Below are 17,430 nucleotides of genomic sequence, written 5' to 3'. Positions count from 1 at the left end.
TCTAACAACAAATCAAAAAAGTAATACATCAAGACCAAGTGGAATTCATACCAGGTATGCAAGAATGGTTCAATATATTAAAAAAAAAAAAAAAAAAAACAACGGGGGGGACCAGATTTGCTGGTCCGATAGAGCCTGGTGGAACCACTGAGACTATGGCCCCTAGCTGCCCTTCAGGTCTGGAACTGAACTCACTCCTGGGTTCCAGCCAAACAAAAGACAGGCATATGAGCTGAACATTTTACATTAGGTAGATACACTCCTTGGAGAGAACAATCATGGGAGAATAGAAGGGCTGTGTATGCACAAGGAGAAAGCTCAGGGGGCAGGAGTGCATGGAGGGATGGACACAGGGAAGAGGTAACTATGGGGAGGAAGTGGGAGGGGAGCTTTTGCATCATGGTAAATTGTAGTCAATGTCGTGAGACAAAGTGTATGTGAACTGCTGTATAGAAAATGAATTTGCTCTGTAAACTTCCACCCAAGTCACAATTAAAAAAAAAAAAAAGTTCAATATTAGAAAAGCAATCAACGTACTCCATCACATAACTAAAATAAAGGAAAAGAATCACATGATCACATCAATTGATGCAGAAAAGGCATTTGATAAAATCCAACAATGGTTCATGATAGAAACTCTCAGAAAAATAGGAATAGAAGGGAAACTACTCAACATAATAAAGGGCAAATATGCAAAACCAACAGCCAACATTATTTGCAATGGAGAGACTGAAACTATTCCTCTTGCGAATGGGAACCAGACAAGGATATCCTCTATCACCACTTCTATTCAAAGCTGCATTGGAAGTCCAAGCCAGGGCAGAAAGGCATGAAAGGGAAATAAAAGGCACCCGAATTGGTAAGGAAGAAGTAAAACTATCCCTATTTATAGATGATATGATCCTATACATAAAAAACCCAAGGAACTCCCCAAGAAAACTACTGGAGCTTATTGAAAGATTTAGCATAGTGGCAGGATACAAGATCAGCATACAAAAGTCAGTTGGATTTCTCTACACCAGTGTGATAGGTGGAGCTGTGTGTCAACTTGGCTGGACCACAATTTTTTGTAGTTTAAGCAGTTGTGATGTGGTTATTCCCATGATGGGATCAGATATATATGTTTTGAGCAGCCAATCTGTTGAAAGGGAGTATCCCTACAGGTGTGGCCTGCTTCCAGTATATTTATGGAGATCCTGGGAAAAGAGACATTCTTCTGTGGATCAGGATTCTGTTGTGCTGCCTACAACTGTCCGTGAGTGAACAATCCACCATTCGGCCTGGAGATCTTGGATTCGTCATTCATTGGAGTCAACAGCCAGTATACTGCCTGCCAACCTTGAGCTCCTCAGCCCCAGCAGCTGCGTGAGTCGGGAAAAGCCTCCAGCTTGACGTTTGATCCAAGAACTTGGACTCATCATCTTCTATATGTGTGTGAGCCATTTTCCTAAGATAAATTTCTCTTTCTCTATATATATGTTTTATTGGTTTTGTTTCTCTAGAGAACCCAGTCTAATTCAGCAAAGAGATCTCTGAAAGGGAAATAAGGAAATCAATACCATTTACAAGGCTACCAAAAAGATAAAATACTTGGGAATAAATCTTACCAAGAACACAAAAGACCTATACAAAGAAAACTACAAAATACTACATCAAGAAACTATAAGAGATCTACATAAATGGAAGAACATACCATACTCATGAATGGGAAGATTGAACACTGTGAAAATATCAATACGACCCAAAGCAATCCATACATTCAATGCAATCTTGATGCTGATTACATTACCATTCTTTAAGGACACAGAAAACCCAATCACTAATTTTATATGGAAAGGAAAGAGAGACCTTGGATAAGCAAAGCACTACTGAAGAAGAAAAACAAAGTAAGAGGTCTCATGCTCCCCGATCTCATACAGCCACAATAGTCAAAACAGCCTGGTACTGGTACAATGACAGACACATAGACCAGCGGAATAGAATTGAGAACCCAGAAATAGATTCATCCACTTATGGTCCGCTGATCTTTGACAAAGGGCCCAAATCCATTAAATAGGGAAGAGATAGTCTCTTTCATTAATGGTGCTGGCAAAATTGGATATCCATTTGCAGAAAAATTAAACAAGATCCATACCTCACACCACACACAAAAACTACTCCAGATGGATTAAAGACTTCAATGTGAAACCTAAAACTATCAAGTTCATCAAAGGAAAAACAGGGGCAAACATAAGCAAAAATGTAAGGTGAAAATGCACACACAACAGAAGATAAACTACATGAATGGGACCTTCTAAAAATTAAATTCTTAGGAGCATCAAAAGCCTTCTGCAAAAGAGTGAAAAGAGAACCTACAGATTGGGAAAAATATTCAGCAACAACATACCTGAGAAGGGACTTATCTCTAAGATTTATAGAAAACTCCAACACCTCAACATCAAAAGACAAATAATCCAATTAAAAAATGGGCAGAAGATATGAACAGACACTTTACCACAGACAATATTCAGGCAGCCAACAAACACATGAAGAAATGTTTGTGATCATTAGCCATTAGAGAGATGCAAATCAAAACAACGAAATACCATCTCACCCCAGCACTAATGTCAAAGTTCAACAAGACAGAAAATAACAAATCTTGGTGAGGGTATGGAAAGACTGGGACTCTCATACACTATTGGTGGGACTGTAAAATGATACAACCACTGTGGAAAACAGTATGGTGATTCCTTGAAAAGTTGGAAATAGAAATACCATTTGATCCAGCAATCTCAATACTAGGTATATATATTCTAAAGAAGTGAGAAGTACACAAATAGATATATGCACACCCATGTTCATTGTAGCACTGTTCACAATAGCAAAGAGATGGAAACAACCTAAGTGCTTAACAACAGAGGAATGAATAACCAAACTTTGGTACATACACACAACAGAAGACTATGCAACATTAAAGAATAATGTAGAATCTGTGAAACACTGCATAACATGGATGTATCTGGAGAACATTATGCTGAGTGAAGTAAGTCAACCATAGAAGGGCAAATATTGTATTAGACAACTACTGTCAAAAGTCAAAGAAAAGTTTACATATATGTGGTGTACTAATTTACCTGGTATGGCTTTTCCAGCCATAAATCTTTGTAAACTCTGAGGTGGAATTTGCCATGAGCAACTGAGGAGCTCCTGATTGTTAAAGCTATCCACCTGGGGTATTTCTGTTGAGAATGGCAGAAAGCAATGTTCTGGGAATTTCGCTTTCTCTCAGGTGCTTAGAATTCTGATGTTATGATTGGTTAGTTTGGCCACTCTGCCAGGCTCAAAAGGAGCCTTCCTAGAGACAGAAGGAATCTCTCTGACTGCTGGTTGTGAAAGATGTGCTGCTGAGAGAAACTCGCTCCTGAGAGACACCTACTGCTGAGAGACACCAAGAGACATGCACTGCTGGGAGAGAGACTGAGAGAGACTGTCGGCTGAGAGACGGTAGACTGAGAGAGATTGAGCGTTGTTCCTGAACTTGAATTGTAGCCTGGTGCTTCCCTAATAAACTCCATAATCTGCGAGTTCTGTGTGGCCACTGCAGCAAATGATCAAACCTAGCAGAGAGGTGGTGGGTGCTGTGGGAGGAATGGTTGGTGTCAGGGTTGGTGAAAGGGCTGGGGGAGGTGGCATGTCTGGCCTTGCAGGAATAGGCCTTGGGCTACTGATGGTGATTCTGTCTTCCTCTTGTGGGATTAGAGGAGGTCAGAAGTTGCAGCCTCCCTGCCTCTTTGGCAATATGGAAGGAAACTTTCTTTGTTGGTTACCAGGGATGGGAGAGATGGGGAAGGAAAACTGAAAAAAAAGAGAAAAATTCCTAACTGAAGAAAAATCAATTCTACATCTGTAAAATGAGATTACCTAATTCAAAGGGACTGAAAAACTTCAACAAGATCCTGTATGTAAGTCACCTTGAAACAATAAGATGGTCAATAAATGTTAGTTTTCAAAGATGAAAACAAACAAACGTTCAATTCTTGATTATCTTCACTAATGAAGAGTGAATATAATCAAGACCACAGATAATCTAATTATACCTGCAACATCCATAAAGGCATTTATTCAACATTTATTGAGGTCTAGTACATACCAAAGAATCCCTGGTGGCACAGTGATTAAAGCATTTGGCTGCTAACCAAAAGGCTAGCAGTTCAAACCCACCAGCCTCTCCATGGGAGAAAGATGACACAGGTTACTTCCATAAAGATTTACAGCCTTGGAAACTTTCTACTCTATCCTATAGGGTCACTATGAGTTGGAATTCACCCAATGGTAACGGATTTGGATTTGGGTTAGGGTGTGCCATGAACTGGAGCTACATGGTCCTGACCTCAAAAAACTTATATTCTGGTAAAGGAAGACAGTTGCATGCACAAGTACGTATAATAAAATGTAGTAAATTTTTATATAAGGAAAGCCACAAACTGCCATCGGAGATCAAAGGAGATAATCTCCTGGGAAAGAGAGTAGGAGACATTCAAAGAAGTCGCCAGTTGGAAAAGCAGGGGATGTTACTTTGAATAACAATAATATTTAGTAGTGGTAGTACGATTATGGCTAATATTTATTAAGCACTTTCTATGTCCTAGGAATTATACTAAGTATTTTAAACACGTTTCTCATTTTAATTCTCATATTGGCCAAGGGAAGTGGGTACTACGCTTATCCTCATTTTACAGATAAGAAAACTGAGGATCAGGAAAGTTAAGTTCCTCATGGTCTCATGGCTACATGTTTGAGAGTTCGGACAAGTTCTAATAGGATAAAATAACTGAAAATGCAAGTAATTAATTTACATCCTGTGGTAGTTATGTCTGTGTGTCAACTTGGCTGGGCCTGGTTGAGTGGCTGGGCAGCTGGTGGTGGAAGTTTTTCCCCAGGATGAGACTGGCAATCAACTCCATGGTGGGAGCTACCATAAGCAGCTGAGTAGCTGCCTTTGGGATGTGGTCTGCTTCCTATATATACGGAGAAGCCCTGGAAATGGTCTCTAGCCTATGGCAGGCTTGGACCCTGCATGTAGCCGTGTTGTTGCTCAGCAGCCTGCCATGCTCTGCCAACCTTGGGACTTACAAGGGACTTAAGTTAATGGCCTGCCATGTGGTTTGGTAACATCAGGACTGTACCTTTTTACCTGTCAATCTTGGGTTTTTCAGCCTCAGCAGCCAGCAGCTATCTGAGTGAAGAAATGCCTCTAGCTCCAGTGGGCCAGGAACAGGAGGCAGAGCTGGACCCCCAAGGTTGAGGGGCTTTCACCCAGCCCCTAGAGCCTGGCACTTTGAACTTGGACTTAGAGCCTCCAAACTGTGAGAGAATAAACTCCTATTTGTTAAGGTCATCCCATTTGCAGTATATTCTTGTCAGAACAGCACTAGGTAACCAGAACACATCCCTCAACCAACTAAAGCTGTTCTACATTTGTTTGGCTTTTCAGTTCAAAAATTAGTCCTATTATAACACTTATGGCTCATTAACTATAATGTGTATCATACTAATGCAAGATTTAATAACAGGGGAAACTGAGTGCAGGTGTGTGGGGGTATATGAAAACCTTATTGGGGTGCAGTGATTTACTTAATATGGCTTTTCTAGCTTTCCCACTAATGACTGAGTGGGACTATGTAAATGTGAGGTGTTTTGTGGCCCACTAAGGGGACTGGATAACTTGTAATAAATGTAAATAAGATACATGGCACATTTGTGGGGATAGGACCATGCAAGTAAGATGTATGGAATCCTATTGAGGGGAATGGTCAATTTTGCCATTCCACTAGGCTTAAAATAAGCCATCCGAGGGATGAGAAAAGGGGGATCTCACTACCGTCAAGAGAGACGAGCCAGGAGTGGAGCTCATCATCGGACTTGAGATCCCTGGGCTGAGACGACAAAGAGTTGTGGCAGCAGAGATTGCAGAACCAAGAGACCAGCATGAGATGGAGTGGTGGGCTTCCTGGCCATGGAGTGAGGAAGCTGGGTGCCTCTGGGCAGGAGGCTTGCTGGTAGAGTTGAGTGCCTCTCTGGGTGGTACCTGAAAGCAAAGCTAAAAGAGTTTTGCAAGAGTTTTGTAAGACTGGCCCAACCAGGGCAGAGAGAAGTGTGCTACATGCCAAGGCTGAGAGGACACTGTCCTGAATGAAGGAAGAACTGTATCCCAAATTACTTCTGATCCTGACTTGTAAATTGTTATTTCCCTGATAAACTCCATGATTGTGAGTACTGTCTGCTGAGTTCTATGTCACCACTGCAACAAATTATCAAACCTAGCAGAGAAGTAGAGAGAGTACCTTGGGAGGAAGGTTGGTGTCAGAATTGGCTAAATGGTTGGAAGGTGATGGGCATGCCTGATTTCTGCCTCAAGGAACCAGCCTTGGGATGTTGATGTTGTTCTGTTCTTCCTTCCCCCTTGTGAAGTTAGAAGAGGTTAGATGATGCCACCCCATGCCCTTTTTGCACTTACTATCTGTTCAATTTTTCTGTAAATCTAACTTTTCTAAAAAAATAAAGTCTATTAATTTTTTTAAAAAGTCTATTATTTACTAGGTTTAGAGTAATAAGACTAGTTCTGTTGTATAAGAATTGTACATACACTATAATCTAAAAAATAGAGAGAAACAGACAGTGGAAAACTGGGTAGCTCTGTGACATTCACTCACACACTTTTTAATTAACATCATTGATTCAGAATGCTTGTTTTAATTCTCTTCCATGTCTTCCTATACCTCAAATGAGTTTTGGACTCAAGAAGCAGCTTTCAGTGTCATGTTAAAGATACTAACTTATTTGTGAAAATATGACAGCACCACCAATGTAAACGTGGTATTTTGCACACAAACATATGGGCCACTTACTATTTATTTAGTCAAGTTATCTGGTTCTGCTGTAACAGAAACACCGTAAGGGGATGGCTTTAAAAAACAGAAATGGATTTTCTCACAGTTTAGGAGGCTAGATCCAGCTCTAGGGGAAGGCTTTCTCTCTCTTTGTCAGCTCCAGAGAAGGTCCTTTTTCTCTTTAGCTTCTGCTTCCTGGAGATCGCTATGTGTCTTGGCATCTTTCTTACCCCATCTCTTCTCTGCTCACTTGTTTAATCTATTTTATACCTCAAAAATGGACTCAAGATACACCTTATACTAACCATGTCTTACTAACATAACAAAGACAACCTACTTCCAAATGTGATTATAACCACAGGCAAAAACCAAACCAAACCAAAAAAACTCACTGCCATGGAGTAGATTCTGACTCACAGAGACCCCCTTTGGGTTTCCGAGGCGGTAAATCTTTATGGAAGCAGATTGCCCAGTCTTCTTTCCATAGAGTAGCTGGTGGGTTTCAACCACCAACCTTCTAGTTAGCAGGCTAATGCTTTAGGCACTATAACACCACAGGCAAAGAGGTTAGGATTTACAACACATATTTTTGAGAGACATAATTCAATCCATAACAATTATTTAGCTTTGTTTCCAGTGTTTTGGAATACTTGAACCACAGCATTTTTAGACTCCCATCAACAAATGCTCCATATCTATTAAAATAGATTCTATTCACCTCTCCATTAAAAATTTGGCTACTCATGGGAAAATGCTCATGATGTATGTTCACGACATAAGGCTAACCGAAAGAAAATATAATCAAATACAAAGTTGCATATATAGCAGCAACACAAGCTCAACTTTGTAAAACAGTAGCTATAGAAGGATACATCAAAATGTTAACAGTGATTGTTTCTAAGTGGTAGAAATATGGGTTATTTTAAAACTATTTAATCTGTTCCTGATACTGCCAACTCTACATTTAACCTTTTCTTAGGATCTACAATAGGGACATTTTAAGTACTACTGCATAACAAATTGCATTCAAATAGATTTTTGTACTGTTTTGAAAATGGGTAACAGAAGGGGAAGTGGGAGATAAAAGCAGCAATAATGGTGTTCTTTTCTTTGCTGAGCTACTAAGACTTCCTGCCCTGGTTTTCTGAAAATAATTTACTCCCCCCACCCCCCCCACCCCCGGCTGACTGAGTTCTTTAACTGTCCCAATCTTAATTAGTATTCTCTATGTCTTCAAATCCTGGAGAAATAAATATCTAAAGAAAACCTGTTATTATTGCACACTAGCGATTAAGATTACCAGTTAAACCTTCAAAAAAATTATCTGATATCAGCTATTAAGAAATGAAAACAAAACACTATAAAAGACTTATTCATCAAACATTACAGATGTTAAGACATGCTAGGACAAGCTATAATTAAACATCTTCTCAGGGGCATAAAACAGTCAATTACTCATTTTTGTATCTTTGTATAATTCTCTAACAAACAAGTATGTGATACTTCAAACAACTTTTTAATCTTCAGGATAAGCCACAGCATTTAATGAGGAGACCTTTTGTTCAGATGTAACTGTAGAAATCAGTAGAGAGATAATGAAGTGATAATGGTGTACCCTATGCAGTGTGCCCCAACCTTTAATGTGCATATGTATCACCAGGGGACCTTGTTAAAGTGCAGATAGACTCAGTAGGTCTGGGGTGGGGCCTAAGATTCCTCTTGCTTAACAAAAACTCACTCCCAGGTAATGCTATTGCTTTGGTCATGAGTCACAAGCCACAGGTTAATAGTCAGGATCGAAGATACTGAGTCACTCTAAAAGCCAACATATTTATTTTACAGAATGAAATACAACTGCTCACAAACTACAATACCAGCATTTCTCCTTGCAGGCACCTCTAGTATATCAAACTGATACCACTTTGATAAAGCACAAAGACAGAGTTTCTGGACATGCAAAGCTTAAGGACCAGGCTTTTATCAAGGTACCAAAACACTGTGAGATCTAAGTGACCAGCTGACATCACTATGTGTGTGACATCTTGATAGCTATTTCATCTTACAACGTAAAGAAAAGTCAACCCTGTAGAAATAGAGCAATTGTTGAAAAAACAAGGGAAGTGAAATCTAAAAATAAATATACAAGAGCTTAGGTTTTTTTGTTTTATTCTTAGAGATAATAACTTAATGATCAGCCACCAAAGGAATGGTAAATCCATAATGGTAGTGGTCTGTTTTGTTGATCACAGCATCCCTAGGACCCAGAAGCACCTCTAACGCACAGAAGGCACCAGGTAAATCTAAAATATTTATTGAGTGAATGAGTATTCAATGAGGATGGGTATTAATTTCTTTGGTATTTACATCTTAGTACCAAGGATTCCAGGGAGCTATAGAGAACTATTCTTAATGATTTCAACATCAGGCAAGCTAGGCAGGCTGTAAACATTATCTGATTTCGTGAAGACAAGGAACATCTCTGCAGGCTTTAACTTATTCAAACAGTTCGAGTTACAGACTACCCTTGCATTCCTATACAGAACTTCCTTTTCTCTAAAAACAAGAGGGTAGCGCCTTAACCACAAGAGGAGAAACTTCTCCATGTTGGCAGTTGTTTTTCACAGAATAACCTAAGATTTGTATTCTTCTTCCTTTTCAAGTTTCATAGCCATGATTTCCTTTATCTTTAGTATTGTCGTAAAAATACATATCACAAAATATTTACCATTTTAAACATTTTTTACAGGTACAGTCCAGTGACATTATTTATGTTCACCATAACTTGCAAACAATCATCACTACATACAGAACCTTTTAAAGTGTAAGAAATAAAAGCAGAGATAAAAATTATGCCACGAGTTCCCAAAAAGGCTAAACACAAATGGCCATATGACCTAGAAATGACGGGGTGCCAAAGTAAGTTGTTCTGGTGTAAGTAGAATAATCTCTCTCTCTTTTTTAGTTTTCATCATTATTGCCTTTTAAAAAATCTGTATCTTTACAAATTCAATCTTTCTTTGAACATTTGCAAGTGAACATCTGAAAATGAGAACACCAGCTAATTACATGCTGCCACATCATGTTGTTGTTGTTGTTGTTATGTGCCGTCGAGTCATACCTGACTCATAGCGACCCCTCCTTGGGTTTCCGAGGCAGTATCACTACGGAAGTAGGATTGCCCAACCTTCCTTCCGAGGAGTGGCTGGTGGGTTTGAACCGCCAGCAGTCTGGTTAGCAGGCAAGTGTCTTAGCCACTATGCTACCAGAGCTCCCTGCCACATCATACGTAGTACATATTACTAATGGTAAGATGTAGCAAAAAAATAAAAGACATAAAACCAGATGGTCATAACTTTAATATGTCCTAAGTTGAGAACTACTTCTATATACCCAATAGAATCGCAAACATATATCTATGCAAAAAGCTGTACATGAATGTTCATAGCAACACTATAATAATTAACCAAAAAGTGTAAACGACCCTAATGTCCAGCAACTGATGAATGGATAAATAAAATGTGGCATATCCACACAGCGGAATGTTGCTGAAGCATAAAAAGGAATGAAGTACTGATACATGCTGTAACATGGATGAACCCTGAAACATTATACTAAATGAAAGGAGCCAGACACACACACACACACACACACACAAAAAACCACCTATGAATCCATTTACATGAAATGTGCAGAACAGGCAAATACATAGAGACAGAAATGAGATTAGTGGTTGCTGGGAGAGTACACAGTTTTTTTTTGGGGATGATGAAAATGTTCTGATATTAGATAGTGGTGATGACTGCATAACTTCATGAACATACCAAAAACCATCAAATTATACATTTTAAAGTATGGATTTTATGCTATGTGAATTATATCTCAATATGAAAAAAACAAGACAAAAAGAAATAAAATCAACTAGTGAAAAAATACACAGAAACAAATGGGGAGCATCCTTTCCTTTCTGCTATTCTCCAAGGAAAATCATTGAGCAAAGAGCCGTAACATTTGTGTAACATTTTCAGGATAATCTGAATATGGCTGGTATTCTAAAAATATCCTAACCACTAGACAAAAGCAGCTGCTTATTTTGATAACATTTTTGTAACACAGACTTTCCTTAAAATACCAAGTTGACAAAGGACTTACTCTACAAACTCAAACATGTATAATCCCCTAGAATTAGCTTTGAGGAGAGTCACTGTTGTCATCAGCACAAAACTCATTCCAGTTCATAAAAAATAAATCCTCTATTAGTCTAGTTAGAAGGCAACGTTATCACAAACCTAACTGTGACGGATGGTCTCTTTGTGCTGTATTTCAAGCCCAAGAGACAACGGACCTCAAATACAAACTTACAAACAATAATAAAAAATAAGCCATACTAAAGTACACTAAATAAAAAGTATGTCCTGTATTTAAATTATTAGATGTACAATTTAAAAGAATATGGGTTTGGAAATCGAATACTAAACTATCTGAGAAGAGATCACACTAAATTTTTTTAAAAATGTATTCAATACCATGCAAAACATTAATAAGCACGATGCCCAGGTACTGGGAGCTCTGGTAGCATAGTGCCTAAGGCACTTGACTGCTAATCAGAAGGCTGGTGGTTCAAACCCTCCAGCCACTCCTCGGAAGGAAGATGGGGCAATCTACTTCCGTAGTGATACTGCCTCAGAAACCCAAGGAGGGGTCACTATGAGTGGGTCCATGGCACATAACAACAACAACGCCCAGGTACTAACCTCATTCATTTAGTGTCAACTCTGTTGTTGTTGTTGTTGTTTGCCTTCTCTCTACTGCTGCTTAATTGCAGAGTAAAACAGCAGTCATGCTCATAGATAAGATAGTTCAACTAGCCTAAACATTAGTCATAGACTAAGAGACATTTCAATCTTGTTCTTTTTAACAACATCCTAGATTTAGACCCTTTCTTTCAAAATAGCCAAAGGAATAATGCAGATGTTTTCAAATGAAAATCGAGATGAGTGAATTTTAAGGCCTTGAAAAGCATTCACCAAATCAGGATAACCGGATCTAGATTGTTTCCGGTTTTGGTACTAAAATATGAATGATGTCTGGCCTACACCAGCTCTACAAGGATGCTGGATGATAGTTTTTGTTTGCTTTTTTAATTTAGAAAACCCAAACCATGGGTGGCACAGTGCCTAAGGCATTTGACTGCTAACCAGATGATTGGTGGTTCAAACTCTTCAGGCGCTGTGCAGGAGGAAGATAGGGCAACCTATTTCCATAACGATTTACCACCCAATGAGGGTCGCTACGAATAAGATGGCAGTGAGTTAAAGCATGGTGAGTATCCCTAATAATGAGAGTATCCAAAGCCAAATATTACAACACTATTCCACCAGTTGTACATTTTCAAATTCAATGCAACACGGAAGTAACTAGGATAGATTAATGTCAAGTGTGAACTACAGAAATTCAAATGGAATCCTACTCACTCAGAAAATATTAAGCATTTATGTTAATAGTAGTATATCCTATCACACACTGGCAGTGGGTAATCATCTTTTTCTGTAAATGTTTAAGACTGTCGAGGCACCATGTGGCTTTTCTGTATCTTTGATAACCCTGTCCCCACTGGAACTGATAAACGTGCCACGTGAAAGTATATTTAGCGTCTCCTTTCAGCACTTGTCTCTTTAAATCTGTTTTTCCATATTCCTACACCTCTAGTTATTTCATTTTCCTTCTTCTGCTCTTCACCTCACTTTGGATTCAAAATCATCTAGAATGGGATTACTCTAAATTCTTTTTAAAAACGCATTCACGATCATATGAGACATTAAGTAATTTCAGACACTAACCTCATTCATTTAGTGATAACCCTGTTTCTCAACCCGTATCTCTCACCGTTTAGATTTCCTCTTCCAACATGCACTCGGTCTCCAGCTTTAGCTCTCCCCAAATCACACGTCCCACACTTTGCTCAGACTTTCTAAAATCAATTTCCTCTCCACAGCAGGTTTCCCCCAATAATGTCTATCTCCCCCAACTCCCTCCATTCATCACAGCCCACCATGAGCCCCTCGGATTTTGCTCTGATCCCTTACTCTGCTCAATCTCTGACCTTATCCCTATTCCCAGGACCGCTCCACCAGCCCAGGGAACGCCGCTCACACTTCCCTTCGATCCCGAAAATTGCCCCTTCCCCGAAATCTCCCCAGCACCCACCTCCCTCCACTCCCAGGCCCTACAAGATCTCCTTTCATCTTTACAGCCCCTCTCCTCCCTTTAGCGTCCTTGGCACTTCCACTCCTCAAAGCTCTCACTCCCTCGTCCACCCTCTCCGCACCCCATGCCCTCCCGGGGCCCGCAGCGCCCCTTCGGGCGCGGCCCGCCGACCTGCCTCCGCGCCTCCCGCAGCCCCTGCAGTCTCTGGCCCAGCTCCCGTCGGTAGCTCTGCGCCGCTTCCACGTTCTCCCGGGCCTCCTGCAGCAGCAGTTCGGGTTCCAGCTCCATTGCCCGCCTCGTCGCGCCGCGCGACCGGCGGCTCCGGGCGCGGGCTTCTCACTGGGCCGGCCACTGCCGAGCCGCCCGCTGCTGCCTCTCTCAGGCGGAAGCGCCGCCCCGCCCCGCCCCGCGTCGGTCTTGATTGACGGCCTTGATTGACGTCTCGCGCGCCCGGGTCCCAGCAGCGTGGGCCTCGCAGGCCGAGTCCGCGTCGGTCGTGAGCCTATGGCGCGCGGCATACAGTGCTTCCTCGGGAAGTAAGTTGTGGCGGGAAAGGATTAATAACTAACACTCCGCTCAGTGCTTTCCTCATCTAGCTCACTCTTGCCTCACTAACAATCCTATTTGTATCTCCATTTCACAGACAAGGAAACCGAGGGATAAAGAAGTGATACAACCTTCCCACGCCGGCAGGACATAAATCAAGATCCGATTCCAGCGCCCTGGCCCTTCAATGGTCTTTATACTGTTTCTCTAGTAAATAAGCAAGAGTCCTTGGTTGGCACAAATGGTTAAGCACTGGGCTACTAACCAATCAAGGTCTGTGGTTCAAACCTGGGAGGTAAGGTGTGGGCATCTGCTTCGAAAATGTCATAACCTGGGAAACCCTATAGAGCAGCTCTGCTCTGCATCCGTGTGGTCCATGTCTAAATTGACTCCACAGCAACTAACAATAAATGAGCATCCCACAGGGGCAGGCATTTTCCGAGGCTAGTATGAACCTGACGGTACACCACAAGGATAAAGACAAGGACCCCACCACCCAGAGGCTCACAGAATGAGAAAGCCAGAGACCTAAGTGATGACCAAAATTACAGAAATATTGGCACAAATCTAAGACAGCACTCAGCAAACTTTCTGTAAGGGCCAGACACTAAGTATTTGGGGCTTTAAGAATCATAAGGTCTCTATGGCAACTACTCAATTCTGTTAGAGTGGGAAGGCAGCCTTAATAAACAAATGGGTGTGGCCATGTGCAAACAAAACTTCATTTATACACACTGAAATCTGAATTTCCTGTACTCCTCATGCATCAGAAATATTCTTTTAACTTTAGTTCCACCATTTAAAAAAGAAAACAAAATGTTAGTCCACAAGCCATACAAAAACAGGTGATGAGCTAGATTTGGTCTGTGGGCCATAGTTTGCCCACCTCTGGCCTAAGATGTCAGAACTGAAAGTTACCTCAGTCAGGAACAGAGAGCAAATACAATTTGCTCAAGATACCCTGGCACTAAAACTTGGAAACACCTAGATGTCCAACAACTGAGGAATGGATAACCAAACTTTGGTACATTCACACAATGGAATACTATGCAACGCTAAAGAATAATGTAGAATCTGCAAAACACCGCATAACGTGGATGAACTTGGAGGACATTATGCTGAGCGAAATAAGTCAGTCACAAAAGGACAAATATTGTATTAGTCCGTTATTGTAAAGGTTAAGGAAAGGTTTATATATTGGAGGACATTTTCTTTGTTGGTTACCAGGGGTGGGAGGGGAGGGGAGGAAATGCTGTTAGATAGATAGAGATAAATATTGATTTGGGTGAAGAGAAGGGCAATGTACCAAACGTGAGTGACCAATATGGCAGCATTGAGGATGAGAAAGACATAGAGAGTTACATGGGCAGTACAGACAACAAATATGAACCCCTTTGCATATACAGTACTGAGTTGTCAGTGAAAACAAACATGGGTATAGGGACGGATAGATGGGTGAACAAGCTAAACAATTAGGTACGTCTAAATGGAGAGTGTATCCAAGATCATATATAGGGTTGGCAGACAATGGGCCTGTAAGTTCATGTGAATGATCAGAATTCCCAGGTGTATAGTAGAGCTGACAAAGGGCAAGGTTATGGTCATTACTTGGTCACAGCCAGCTACCCAGAGGGACTGAGTAGTTGATCCTGCGGGCTTGAGACCACAGTCGCAGGGGACATCAAGCTCAATTGGCATAACATACTATACAAAACATTGTTCCACCTACTACTTTGGCGAGTAGCGACTGGGACCTTAAAAGCTAGCAAGATGCCATCTAGATGCAACGATGGGTCTCTCCTCATCAAGAACAAAGAAGAAAGAAGAAAACCAAAATTAATGGAAACAATTAGTCCTAGCGACTGGTACACCATCTGATCTGCAACCTATACAACTATGAGACCAGAAGAACTAGATGGTGCCCAGCTACCACTGCCATCCACTTGGAAGGGATGTAGGAGATCCTGCATAAAGAGGGAGAACAATGTGGAACAAAACTCAAAATCATTTGGAGGCAAAAAAAAAAAGAAGGTGGGGACCAGGTTGGAATAGGAAGGAAATTCTTCAATATGATTCAGGGAATATTTGAAAAGCCACCAGACCAAACCAAACCAAGCTCACTGTCCTCGAGTTGAACCCGACTCAGCGACTCCTCCTTGGGTTTCCAAGACAGTATCACTATGGAAGTAGATTGCCCAACCTTCTTTCCAGGCAGTGGCTGGTGGGTTTGAACCACCAGCCTTCTGGTTAGCAGTCAAATGCCTTAGGCACTAAGCCCACCAGAGCTACAATAATCAAAACACCTGCTACTGGTATAACAATAGACACAAAGACCAATGGAATTGCGACTCCAGAAATAAATCCTCACATCTATGGCCAATGATTTTTGACAAGGGTGCTAAGTCCATTCAATGAGGAAAGAAGAATCTCTTCAATAAATGGTGCTGGGAAAATTGGATTTCCACATTCAGAAAAACGAAACAGAATCCTTGCCTCACACCATGCACAAAAACAAATTAAAAATAGGTTAAGGACCTAAATGTGCAAACTAACCCACATAAGTCTTAGAAGACAAACAAGGGCAACATTGTCAGGCCTAGCTTTTAGCAATGGGTCATCTAATATAATAACCGAAGCACAAATGGTAAAATAAATAAATATATAGGAGCTCTGGTAGCGTAGTGCCTAAGGCATTTGACTGCTAACCAGAAGGCTGGTGGTTCAAACCTACCAGACACTCCTCGGAATGAAGACTGGCCAATCTACTTCTGTAGAGATACTGCCTTGGAAACTCAAGGAGGGGTCGCTATGAGCCGGATTTGACTCAATGGCAGTGAATTTGGTTTTAGTTTTGTTTAAGATCTCATAGAAACAAACTTTTGTTCATCAAAACACAAGTTACCAACTTGGAGAATATCTTCAGAAAACATGTATCCTACACAAATCTCATAATGAGAAAATATATAAAACTTTGACAACTTAACAAAAAAATGACAAATAATCCAATCATAAAATGAGCAAAAGACTTGAATAGACATTTCACCAAAGAGGCATTCAAATGACCACCCAACACATGAAATTGGAGACAAGCTAAATATTCATCACTAAGGAAACAGATAAATAAAATGTGTATGTTTCGATGGCATACTTAACCATGAAAGGAAATTAATTAGATCTACATAACAACACAACAACACATGCATCATAGATAACTCTTGAAAACAATGTGTGAAAAAAAACAAACTGCTGAGCAATATTTACAATGATACTATTTGTAATAAAATAAAAACAATACTAAAAATTTCCTATGGATACATGTATGTATGTAAAAGTATAAAAAAAGACTGCATTGCTACATGTTAAATAGATAATAGTGGTTACCTGGGGGAGAAAAGGAGACAGTTTGGGAGTGGAAGTCAAAGGAGAAATTTGTAGTTTTCTCTGAAATTTTTTCATTTCCTCTTTTTCTTCCTCTTCCTTTCTTTCTCCTGTTCTCCTCATCCCTTTTGAGCACAATCTTTATATACTGTGTCAGTTATTAAGAAACAACAGCAGAAGAGTATATTTTTGAAGACTGAAAGCAGTATAGTCTTCCTGTCTGGAAAATCCTTATCCAGGGCCCATTTTCAAAGAAAAAGTAACTATCACTCATTTTATAGGGGAAAATGTGTATGTGCTCTTGAGCATATATATTAAACTCACCCACAGCACCAAATGACATAAAAATGGGTACAATTACTTCAGTTTTTAAAATCAGTATACATAACCCGACCTAACAAGGGTGGCTTCCCTTATAAGTTGATTAAGTCGT

The 17,430-nt window shown here is 40.4% G+C and overlaps 1 protein-coding gene across 1 annotated transcript in view; it reads right to left on the bottom strand.

Annotated features, from left to right (window-relative positions):
- CRLF3 (cytokine receptor like factor 3) overlaps positions 1 to 13,361 on the bottom strand; it is a 48,635-nt gene extending 35,274 nt beyond the window's left edge. Inside the window, exon 1 of the mRNA XM_007937337.2 lies at positions 13,245 to 13,361. Coding sequence (XP_007935528.1) covers positions 13,245 to 13,361 — 117 coding nt within the window. The remainder of the gene's footprint in view (positions 1 to 13,244) is intronic.
- Between the last annotated feature and the right edge of the window lie 4,069 nt (positions 13,362 to 17,430).

This window comes from Orycteropus afer, unplaced genomic scaffold, assembly GCF_000298275.1.
Source record: "Orycteropus afer afer isolate SDZICR_OR568_19922 unplaced genomic scaffold, OryAfe1.0 scaffold00042, whole genome shotgun sequence".
NCBI lineage: Eukaryota > Metazoa > Chordata > Mammalia > Tubulidentata > Orycteropodidae > Orycteropus > Orycteropus afer.
Note: the sequence above shows the minus strand (reverse complement) of the source record. Positions and strands in the feature narration are given on the sequence as shown.